Genomic DNA, 12414 nt, shown 5'->3' with positions numbered 1-12414 from the left:
TTGTAAGAAACCACCATTTTTCACAGGATCCTTGTGCAATGATGCACTGATACTTTTCCTGGTTTTAGGAGGTTCCTGACTAGCTCGGATAACTCCCTGGCTTTCTTCTCCGGGAGAAAACATCCTTTTCTGGACTGTGTCCAGAATCATCCCTAGGAACAGTAGACGTGTCGTCGGAAAAAACTGCGATTTTGGAATATTTAGAATCCACTCGTGCTGTCGTAGAACTACTTAAGATAGTGCTACTCCGACCTCCAACTGTTCTCTGGACCTTGCCTTTATCAGGAAAGCGTCCATATTTCTTTTAAGAAGAATCATCATTTCGGCCATTACCTTGGTAAAGACCCGGGGTGCCGTGGACAATCCAAACGGCAGCGTCTGAACTGATAGTGACAGTTCTGTACCACGAACCTGAGGTACCCTTGGTGAGAAGGCAAATTTGGACATGTAGGTAAGCGTCCCTGATATCCAGTGACACCATATCGTCCCCTTCTTCCTGGTTCGCTATCACTACTCTGAGTGACTCCATCTTGATTTGAACGCTTGTATGTAAGTGTTCAAATATTTCAGATCTCACCGAGCCGTCTGGCTTCAGTACCACAATATAGTGTGGAATAATACCCCTTCCCTTGTTGTAGAAGGGGTACTTTGATTATCACCTGCTGGGAATACAGCCTGTGAATTGTTCCCAATACTGCCTCCCTGTCGGAGGGAGACGTTGGTAAAGCAGACTTCAGGAACTTGTGAGGGGGAGACGTCTCGAATTTCCAATGTACACCTGGGATACTACGTGTAGGATCCAGGAGTCCACTTGTGAGTGAGCCCCCTGCGTGCTGAAAATCTTGAGATGATCCCCTACCGCACCTGAGTCCGCTTGTACTGCCCCAGCGTCATGCTGCGGACTTGGCAGAAGCTGTGGAGGGCTTCTGTTCCTGGGAATGGGCTGCCTGCTGCAGTCTTCTTCCCTTTCCTCTACCCCTGGGCAGATATGACTGGCCCTTTTGCCCGCCTGCCCTTATGGGGACGAAAGGACTGAGACTGAAAAGACTGTGTCCTTTTCTGCTGAGATGTGACTTGGGGTAACAAAAGGTGGATTTTTCAGCTGTTGCCATGGCCACCAGGTCCGATGGACCGCCCCTTTATACGGCAATACTTCCATGTGCCGTCTGGAATCTGCATCACCTGACCACTGTCGTGTCTTCGTCTGGCAGATATGGACATCACATTTACTCTTGATGCCAGAATGCAAATATCCCTCTGCGCATCTCGCATATATAGAAATGCATCTATAGTCAATAAAATCTTGTCCCTGTCAAGGGTATCAATATTTTCAGTCAGGAAATCCGACCAAGCCCCCTCAGCGCTGCACATCCAGGCTGAGGCGATTGCTGGTCGTAGTATAACACCAGTATGTGTGTATATACTTTTAGGATATTTTTCAGCTTCCTATCAGCTGGCTCCTTGAGGGCTGCCGTATCTGGAGACTGTAACGCCCCTTGTTTTTATAAGCGTGTGAGCGCCTTATCCACCCTAAGGTGCGTTTCCCAACTCGCCCTAACTTCTGGCGGGAAAGGGTATACCGCCAATAATTTTCTATCGGAGGAAACCCACGTATCATCACACACTTCATTTAATTTATCTGATTCAGGAAAAACTACAAGTAGTTTATTCACACCCTACATAATACCCTTATTTGTGGTACTTGTAGTATCAGAAATATGTAACACCTCCTTCATTGCCCTTAACATGAAACGTGTGGCCCTAAAGGAAAATACGTTTGTTTATTCACCGTCGACACTGGAGTCAGTGTCCGTGTCTGTGTCTGTGTCAACCGACTGAGGTAAATGGGCGTTTTTACAAGCCCCTGACGGTGTCTGAGACGCCTGGACAGGTACTAATTTGTTTGCCGGCCGTCTCATGTCGTCAACCGACCTTGCAGAGTGTTGACATTATCACGTAATTCCTAAATAAGCCATCCATTCCAGTGTCGACTCCCTAGAGAGTGACATCACCAATACAGGCAATTTGCTCCGCCTCCTCACCAACATCGTCCTCCTACATGTCGACACACACGTACCGACACACAGCACACACACAGGGAATGCTCTGATAGAGGACAGGACCCCACTAGCCCTTTGGGGAGACAGAGGGAGAGTTTGCCAGCACACACCAAAAACGCTATAATTATACAGGGACAACCCCTTATACAAGTGTTTTCCCTTATAGCATTTTTATATATGTAATCATATCGCCAAATAAGTGCCCCCCCTCTCTGTTTTAACCCTGTTTCTGTAGTGCAGTGCAGGGGAGAGCCTGGGAGCCTTCCTCACAGCAGAGCTGAGCAGGAAAATGGCACCGTGTGCTGAGGAGAATAGGCCCCGCCCCCTTTTCGGCGGGCTCTTCTCCCGGAGTTTGTGAGATCTGGCAGGGGTTAAATACATCCATATAGCCTCAAGGGCTATATGTGATGTATTTTAGCCATAAAAAGGTATTATACATTGCTGCCCAGGGCGCCCCCCCCAGCGCCCTGCACCCTCAGTGACAGTTGGTGACTGTTGGTGAAGTGTGCTGACAACAATGGCGCACAGCTGCAGTGCTGTGCGCTACCTTATGAAGACTGAAAGTCTTCTGCCGCCTGTTTCTGGACCTCTTCAACTTCGGCATCTGCAAGGGGGGTCGGCGGCACGGCTCCGGGACGAACCCCAGGGTGAGACCTGTGTTCCGACTCCCTCTGGAGCTAATGGTGTCCAGTAGCCTAAGAAGCAAATCCATCCTGCACGCAGGTGAGTTTACTTCTCTCCCCTAAGTCCCTCGTAGCAGTGAGCCTGTTGCCAGCAGGTCTCACTGAAAGAAAAAAAAAACCTAACTTAAACTTTTATTCTAAGCAGCTCAGGAGAGCCACCTAGATTGCACCCTTCTCGGCCGGGCACAAAAATCTAACTGAGGCTTGGAGGAGGGTCATAGGGGGAGGAGCCAGTGCACACCACCTGATCCTAAAGCTTTTATTATTGTGCCCTGTCTCCTGCGGAGCCGCTATATCCCCATGGTCCTTACGGAGTCCCCAGCATCCACTAGGACGTCAGAGAAATAAGATTTTAAACCTACCGGTAAATCTATTTCTCCTAGTCCGTAGAGGATGCTGGGGACTCCGTAAGGACCATGGGGTATAGACGGGCTCCGCAGGAGATAGGCCACCTAAAAAGAACTTTGACTATGGGTGTGCACTGGCTCCTCCCTCTATGCCCCTCCTCCAGACCTCAGTTAGAGAACTGTGCCCAGAGGATATGGACAATACAAGGCAGGATTTAGCAATCCAAGGGCAAGATTCATACCAGCCCACACCAATCATACCATGTAACCTGGAACATACATAACCAGTTAACAGTATGAACAAAACGACAGTAACGGTCCAAGACCGATGTCAACTGTAACATAACCCTTATGTAAGCAACTACTATATACAAGTCTTGCAGAGTTTCCGCACTGGGACGGACGCCCAGCATCCTCTACGGACTAGGAGAAATAGATTTACCGGTAGGTTTAAAATCTTATTTTCTCTTACGTCCTAGAGGATGCTGGGGACTCCGTAAGGACCATGGGGTTTATACCAAAGCATCCAATCGGGCGGGAGAGTGCGTATGACTCTGCAGCACCGACTGAGCAAACGCTAGGTCCTCATCAGCCAGGGTATCAAACTTGTAGAATTTAGCAAAAGTGTTGGACCCCGACCAAGTCGCCGCTCGGCAAAGTTGTAATGCCGAGACGCCTCGGGCAGCCGCCCAAGAAGAGCCCACCTTCCTAGTGGAATGGGCCTTAACCGAATTTGGTACCGGCAATCCAGCCGTAGAGTGAGCCTGCTGAATCGTATTACAGATCCAGCGAGCAATAGTCTGCTTCGAAGCAGGTGCGCCAATCTTATTGGCCGCTTACAGGACAAACAGAGCCTCTGTTTTCCTAATTCTAGCCGTTCCTGGCTACATAAATTTTTAAGGCCCTGACTACGTCCAGGGATCTGGAATCCTCCAGGTCACTTGTAGCCACAGGCACCACAATAGGTTGATTCATACGGAACGAAGAAACCACTTTAGGCAAAAATTGCGGACGTGTCCTCAATTCAGCTCGATCCACATGAAAAATCAAGTAGGGGCTCTTGTGTGACAAAGCCGCCAATTCTGACACTCACCTTGCTGATGCTAAGGCCAACAACATGACCACCTTCCAGGTAAGAAATTTCAACTCAACCTTGTTAAGCGGTTCAAACCAGTGTGATTTTAGGAACTGCAACACCACGTTCAGGTCCCATGGTGCCACTGGAGGCACAAAAGGGGGCTGGATGTGCACCACTCCCTTTACAAACGTCTGGACTTCTGGAAGAAAAGCCAATTCCTTCTGAAAGAAAATCGAGAGGGCCGAAATCTGTACCTTAACCGAGCCTAATTTCAGGCCCATATCCACTCCTGTCTGTAGGAAGTGGAGAAGACGACCCAGATGAAAATCTTCCGTAGGTGCATTCTTGTTCTCACACCAGGACACATACTTTCGCCAGATACGGTGATAATGTTTTACCGTCACCTCCTTCCTAGCCTTTAATAAAGTAGGGATGACCTCTTCCGGAATCCCTTTTCGCTAGGATTCGGCGTTCAACCACCATGACGTCAAACGTAACCGCGGTAAGTCTTGAAATACACAGGGCCCCTGCTGCAACAGGTCTTCCCTCAGAGGAAGAGGCCAGGGATCTCCTGTGAGCATCTCTTGTAGATCCGAGTACCAGGCCCTTCGAGGCCAGTCTGGGACAACGAGTATCGTCTGTACTCTTCTTCGTCTTATGATCCTCAACACTTTCGTGATGAGAGGAAGAGGAGGAAACACGTAGACCGATTCGAACACCCACGGTGTTACCAGTGCGTCTACTGCTACTGCCTGAGGGTCCCGAGACCTGGCGCAATACCTCCAAAGTTTTCTGTTGAGGCGTGACGCCATCATGTCTATTTGAGGAGTTCCCCAAAGACGTGTTACGTCTGCAAAGACTTCTTGATGAAGTCCCCATTCTCCTGGATGGAGATCGTGTCTGCTGAGGAAGTCTGCTTCCCAGTTGTCCACTCCCGGAATGAAGACAGCCGACAGAGCACTTACATGATTTTCCGCCCAGCGAAGGATCCTTGTGGCTTCCGCCATCGCGACTCTGCTTCTTGTCCCGCCTTGGCGGTTCACATGAGCCACTGCTGTGACATTGTCTGATTGAATCAGAACCGGTAGGTTTCGAAGAAAACTCTCCGCTTGTCGAAGGCCGTTGTAAATGGCCCTGAGTTCCAACACATTGATGTGTAGACAGGACTCCTGGTCTGACCAAAGACCCTGAAAAGTCTTTCCCTGTGTGACCGCTCCCCATCCTCGGAGGCTCGCGTCCGTGGTAACCAGGATCCAATCCTGAATTCCGAACCTGCGACCCTCCAGGAGGTGAGCACTTTGCAACCACCACAGGAGGGACACTCTTGTCCCTGGGGACAGTGTTATTTTCCGATGTAAGTGCAGATGGGACCCGGACCACTTGTCCAGAAGGTCCCATTGAAAAGTCCTTGCATGGAACCTTCCGAAGGGAATGGCCTCGTAGGCCGCCACCATTTTCCCCAGAACTCGAGTGCATTGGTGAACTGACACCCTTTTCGGTTTTAGCAGGTCTCTGACCATGTTCTGGATGTCTTGGGCTCTCTCTATTGGGAGGAAGACCTTCATTTGTTCCGTATCCAGTATCATACCTAGGAACGATAGTCGAGTGGTCGGGATCAACTGTGACTTCGGTAGATTTAGAATCCAACCGTGTTGCTGGAGCACTCTCAGAGAGAGCGCCACACTGCTAAGCAATTTCTCCCTTGATCTCGCTTTTATCAGGAGATCGTCCAAGTATGGGATAATTGTGACTCCATGCTTGCGCAGGACCACCATAATTTCCGCCATTATTTTGGTGAAAATTCTCGGGGCCGTGGAGAGTCCAAACAGCAACGTCTGAAATTGGTAATGACAATCCTGTACAGCGAATCTCAGGTATTCCTGATGGGGGGCATATATGGGGACATGAAGGTACGCATCCTTTATGTCCAGAGACACCATAAACTCCCCCTCCTCCATGTTAGCTATTATCGCTCTGAGAGATTCCATTTTGAATTTGAATCTTTTTATGTACAGGTTTAGGGATTTCAGATTCAAAATAGGTCTGACCGAACCGTCCGGTTTCGGGACCACAAATAGGGTTGCATAGTAACCTCTTCCCTGCTGGTGCAGGGGAACCTTGATTATCACTTGCTGTATACACAGCGTTTGAATTGCAGCTTAACACTACATCCCTTTCCGATGTGGAAGCTGGTAGGGCCGATTTGAAAAATCGGCGTGGGGGCACCGCCTCTAATTCCAATTTGTAACCCTGGGAAACTATTTCCAACACCCAGGGATTCAGGTCCGAACTGACCCAGGCCTGACTGAAAAGTCGAAGACGTTCCCCCAACCGGTGCGGACTCCCTCAGGGGAGCCCCAGCGTCATGCTGTGGGTTTTGGAGCAGCCGGGGAGGACTTTTGTTCCTGGGCACCTGCCGAAGCAGGTGCTCTCTTGCCTCTGCCTTTACCTCTGGCGAGGAAAGAGGATCCCCGACCTCTTTTGGACTTGTGCGACCGAAAGGACTGCATCTGATAGGGTGTTACTTTCTTTTGCTGTTGGGGAATATATGGTAAAAAATTTGATTTACCTGCTGTAGCTGTGGAAACCAGGTACGTCAGCCCATCCCCAAACAATACATCCCCCTTATAGGGTAGTACTTCCATAGGTTTCTTGGAATCCGCATCACCCGTCCATTGGCGAGTCCATAAGGATCTTCTCGCTGAGATAGACATGGCATTGGCCCTAGAAGCTAGCAACCCAATGTCCCTTCGAGCATCCCTCATAAATAAGACTGCGTCTTAAATATGGGCTGGAGTTAGGAATATAGTATCCTTATCCATATTATCAAATTGATCTGTCAGCTCATCTGTCCAAGCTGCAATTGCGCTACACACCCATGCCGACGCAATTGTCGGTCTTAACACAGCACCTGTATGACACTTTAAGGTAGTTTCTTGCCTGCGATCTGCAGGGTCCTTAAGGGCCGCTGTGTCAGGAGACGGTAGCGCCACTTTCTTGGACAAGCGCGTCAGGGCCTTGTCCACAGTTCTGGGTGATTCCCAAATCTCCCTGTCCTGCTTAGGGAAAGGGTATGCCATATAAATTCTTTTGGGGATCTGCGGTCTCTTATCCGGAGTCTCCCAAGCTTTTCCAAAGAATTCATTTAATTCATGAGATGTGGGAAAGTTAATAATCTGTTTCTTTTCCTTAAACAAAATCCTTGTGTCGGGGACCGAGGGTTCATCCACAATATGCAACACATCCCTTATTGCCACAATCATACACTGAATGGTTTTAGTCACCCTAGGGTGCAATTTTACTTCGTCATAGTCGACACTGGAATCAGAATCCGTGTCGGTAGTAGTGTCTTGTGTTAAGGGACACTTGAGACCCCGACGGGCCCTGTGAGTCGGTCCAATCTGAAGATGGACCCCCTGATGTCCCCCCTAAACCAGCCTTATCAAGCCTTTTATGTAAAGATGCCACACTTGCATTCAACATATGCCACATGTCCATCCAATCTGGAGTCGGCACAACCAACGGGGACACACCACTCATTTGCTCCACCTCCTCCTTGGAGAAGCCTTCCGCCTCAGACATGTCGACACACACGTACCGACACCCCACACACACAGGTATTAACCTATAAGGGGACAAAACCCCAACCAGGTACTAAGGAGAGACAGAGAAAGAGTATGCCAGCACACACCAGCGCTTAAAAACACTGGGAGAAAATATGTCCAGACAGCGCTTTTTTATATATATTATGCCAATTCCCACTCACTGCATCGCTAATGTGCCCCCCTCCTCTTTTTTCCAGCCTGTGTGTTCAGCAGGGGAGAGACCAGGGAGCCAGCGTTTTCCTCATGCAGCTTCTGTGGAGAAAATGGCGCTGGTTAGTGCTGAGGATCAAGCCCCGACGGCGGGCTTCGGTCCCAGTGATTTTTCAATAAAATGGCGGGAGATCATAGATTTACTGCCTCCGCAGTCTAATCCAACTGTATTTGTGCCAAAATGTGAGGTTTATTGCTGCCCAGGGCGCCCCCCCCTGCGCCCTGCACCCTTCAGTGCTGCTCTGTGTGTGTGACTGGGAGCAATGGCGCGCAGCCTTTCCTCATGAAGATCTGATGTCTTCTGCCGCCTAAGATGTCTTCTGCCTTCTCTATCCGGCTTCTATCTTCGGCATCTGTGAGGAGGACGGCGGCGCGGCTCCGGGATGAACCCCAGGTGAGACCTGTGTTCCGACTCCCTCTGGAGCTAATGGTGTCCAGTAGCCTTAGAAGCAGTGCCCAACTTGACAAGCCAGCTCTGCTTCTCTCTCCTCGGTCCCACGATGCAGGGAGCCTGTTGCCAACAGGACTCCCTGAAAATAAAAAACCTAACAAAATTATTTTTCCACAGAAAACTCTGGAGAGCTCTCTGCAGTGCACCCATTCTCCTCTGGGCACAAGATCTAACTGAGGTCTGGAGGAGGGGCATAGAGGGAGGAGCCAGTGCACACCCATAGTCAAAGTTCTTTTTAGGTGCCCTATCTCCTGCGGAGCCCGTCTATACCCCATGGTCCTTACGGAGTCCCCAGCATCCTCTAGGACGTAAGAGAAAGTTGCTTGGGGTTAGAGGTTTGAGCAGCGATGAGAGATTGGAAATATGTTTGTTTGGCAGTGTCCAGAGCACTGCGATAGGAGTGGTACACGGTATTACATGTGAGAAAGTCACTTGAACTGCGAGATTTATGCCACTTGCGTTCTACTTTACCTAAAAGTTTTTTGTAGGTGTCTTGTGTATTTAGAGTGCCACGGTTGACATCTAAGTCTACATGGGGCGTAGTATGTTATACCGGCGATGGCATCCCGACCGCCGGAGAATAGTTGTCGGTATGCCGGGTGTCAGGATTCAGGCGCAGGTATACTGAGCGCAGGGATCCCGACAGCCGGCATATCAAATACCACCAGTCTACGTGGAGTGTAGTGGGTAGCCGGATCCACATCATCAAGAGCTGTTTCTAGAGTTTGGTTAAGATGTGATACAGCAGTCTCAGGAGAGGTGAATGAAGAAATTGGTGAGAGCAGTGGTTGCAGAAAGGTAGATAGTTGTTGAAAATTAATCGTCTTAATATTTCTGCGGGTTAGAGGAGGCTTGGTAGACTTCAGAGACATTGAGTTTGAAGTAATGGAGGAGAGCATGCAGGTGATACGGTTGTGATCTGAGAGAGGGAAAGGAGTGTTAGCGAGTTCAGAAACAGAGCATAGTCTGGTGAATACAAGATCAAGGCAGTGGCCGTCCGGATGAGTAGGGGAGACAGTCCATTGGGAGAGGCCAAGAAAGGAAGTTAGAGAGAGTAGTTTGGAGGCATGGGAAGATTGCGGACTGTCAATAGAGATATTGAAATCACCCACAATAATGGTGGAGATGTCAAAAATGAGGGACCGAAGCAGAATAAACTTCCAGAAACTTTGTTGGTTGCCCAGGTGGGCAATAGATAGCTGCAACACGCAGAGAGAAAGGGGTGAAAATCCTAATAGAATGTACTTCAAATGATGTAAATGCGAGTGAAGGAACAGATGGTAAAACGGTGTGTGTAAGATTTGGACAGCAAAATTCCAACCCCACCTCCTTTACAGTTACCAGGTCTGGGGGTGTGTGTGAAGCGGAAGGCCACCATGTTACAGTGCTGCAGGGGCGGCTGTGTCGGATTGTGTGAGCCATGTTTCTGTTATAGCTAGCATATTGAGGTTTGTTTTTTTTAAATGAAGAGGTCATGAATAGATGTTAATTTGTTGCAAACGGAGCGTGCATTCCATAAAACACATTGTAGTGACATGGAGGGAGATGAGAGACGTGATGTTTATAAGGTTTGTTGAATTTATATTCCGTTGTGAATCAGATGAATTTGTGTGTGGTATGTGGATGGGACCTGGATTTGGGGAAATGTCACCAGCCAGTAGAAGCAAACAATTGAATCTCTGCGAAACAATTTAATCTCTCTAAATATGGTTATACAAAAAAACAAACCTGCCGAAGACGTTTATTAGATGTAACTTGCGTCGTCTTTCGTAGACTGCAAAATGCTTGTAGACTTTTCATCCAGTCCTGATAATATAGAAAACACAGATTACATTATAAAAGGTAATTGCATTGTTGTTTTACCCCCTCTGCTGCTGAGCCAAGTTAGGCACTAATTGAGCTAGTCGAATTCCAACATCAATATCTTTAAATCACGTAGTACCCACCCAAAATATACTTTTTTCAGAAGACTCCGTTTCCAGAAACTATTTGTTCTCACAATCCAAAGGCAGTCTGCCCAAAATAGCCAAAAACATTATAACGCACCATTTTGTATGCAGTTACAGCCGCAGATGCACACAGAATATAGGCATGCAGAGTATAATTTTATTCAGCAGAGTCTACTTGTGTGTCCTATTCACATAGCGATGTGAATAAGATGTATTTTCTGCAATAAAGACGCCTGGCATCTCCCGCTACGCAGAGCAGTGAGGCAAGATATATATGGACACATCTGTATTAAGTGGTGATGGTTAGAAAAGAAAACACATTTGCTGCTAATTCACTTTCTTGTAAATTCACTAAAAATATTAGTTTGTAAGTGGACACATTTGTACTTTGCGGTTCCTGCTTTGACAATTATGCACTTTTATAAAAAGCGAAGACCAGGATTCCACACAGAGGTCTTCATAACTAAAATGGCACTTGAAAATAAAAACGTATTTTTTTTAATTTATTTTTAACATGTTAGAGTGAAACACATTAAAAAGTGGAGAAATAATTTAATAGCCCAAAAAGGTGTACCCTTTTGAAAAGTAAATATCTATGACATAAAATTAGGGAACCCCAGTGCTTATTCGTTGCTGGATGAGAGCATTAGAACACTGCCCCCCAATCTCTTAAATTCTTAGCGCTTTCAGTAGTATATGGCATATATACTTCAGTGATAACCTGGGATGTTTTGCGATCCCCGATAAGTGCGGCATCGGGGCTAATTGGATAGCCACAGGGGATGTAGCTACTGTAAATTGAATGGAACACATAGATAAGGGTCAACTGTGGGGGATTGGTAAAGTAACAAGCTGGGAAGCATATGGTTGAAAGTTCGAATTGCATAGTAGGAGGATGTATCAAGAGGTATTTTATATTGTTTATATGTATTATTTAAATTGGTATTTAATATTTATTTGTTATTATTTAGGTGTGGAATGTGATTGATATTCGAGATAAACATAAGACTAATTCTCATTAACTTTACTATTAACTATTGAAAAACTATAGGAACGGAGGTTCTAATACATTGTGCTGTTAAGAATACACGGTGGAGGAATGGTAGGGCATCCGCTTAGGGAGGATAGGGTAGAGAGTTCAAGTCTCATGAAGGAAGATTTGTGTTTACAGATTTATTTTAATTATATTTTATTCTGTGATTAATCAAGATCCTGACAATCTCTAGAAAATATTTATGGACAAACGGGTATATATTTTATATTTTGTTTTGTGTATATGTATGTATATATATATATATATATACACATACATACATACATACACACACACACACACACACACACAGGTTGAGTATCCCATATTCATATATTTCGAAATACGGAATATTCCGAAATACAGAATTTTTTGAGTGAGATAGTGAAACCTTTGTTTTCTGATGGCTCAATGTACACAAACTTTGTTTAATACACAGAGTTATTAAACATATTGGATTAAATGACCTTCAGGCTATGTGTATAAGGTGTATATGAAACAAATGAATTGTGTGAATGTACACACACTAAGTTTAATGCACAAAGTTATTAAAAATATTGGCTAAAATGACCTTCAGGCTGTGTGTATAAGATGTATATGTAACATAAATGTATTCTGTGCTTAGACTTGGGTCCCATCACCATGATATCTCATTATGGTATGCAATTATTCAAAAATACGGAAAATTCCGATATCCAAAATACCTCTGGTCCCAAGCATTTTGGATAAGGGAGACTCAACCTGTGTGTGTATATATATATATATATATATATATATATATATATATATATACACACACACTTTTCAGTATATGAATATTTATTTATGTGTAGAAATTCTTTTAATTACTATTTTATATGATCTGGATGTATAATATATGTATTGAACTTAGTATGAGGAGGTGAGATTAGTAGGTGGAACTTAGCAGGTGTATAACCAGGTGATTTGAATCCATCAATTTATGCACCAATAGGACTGATTGCTATTCCTATAAAAAG

At 46.2% G+C, this 12414-nt stretch overlaps 1 protein-coding gene across 5 annotated transcripts in view; it reads right to left on the bottom strand.

Annotated features, from left to right (window-relative positions):
* The window catches only part of RASA1 (RAS p21 protein activator 1), a 421336-nt gene that overhangs the window by 78234 nt on the left and 330688 nt on the right, over window positions 1-12414 (bottom strand). For all 5 annotated transcript variants that reach the window (XR_010246601.1, XM_063963963.1, XM_063963965.1 and 2 more), the window contains exon 13: window positions 10163-10240. Coding sequence is in view for 4 of the 5 variants with exons in the window: in XM_063963963.1 (XP_063820033.1) it covers window positions 10163-10240 (78 nt within the window). In the remaining variant the exon portion in view is untranslated. The remainder of the gene's footprint in view (window positions 1-10162; window positions 10241-12414) is intronic.

This window comes from Pseudophryne corroboree, chromosome 1 (assembly GCF_028390025.1).
Source record: "Pseudophryne corroboree isolate aPseCor3 chromosome 1, aPseCor3.hap2, whole genome shotgun sequence".
In the NCBI taxonomy this organism is placed as follows: domain Eukaryota; kingdom Metazoa; phylum Chordata; class Amphibia; order Anura; family Myobatrachidae; genus Pseudophryne; species Pseudophryne corroboree.
The sequence above is the reverse complement of the archived record's forward strand: the minus strand, read 5'-3'. Positions and strand labels throughout refer to the sequence as shown.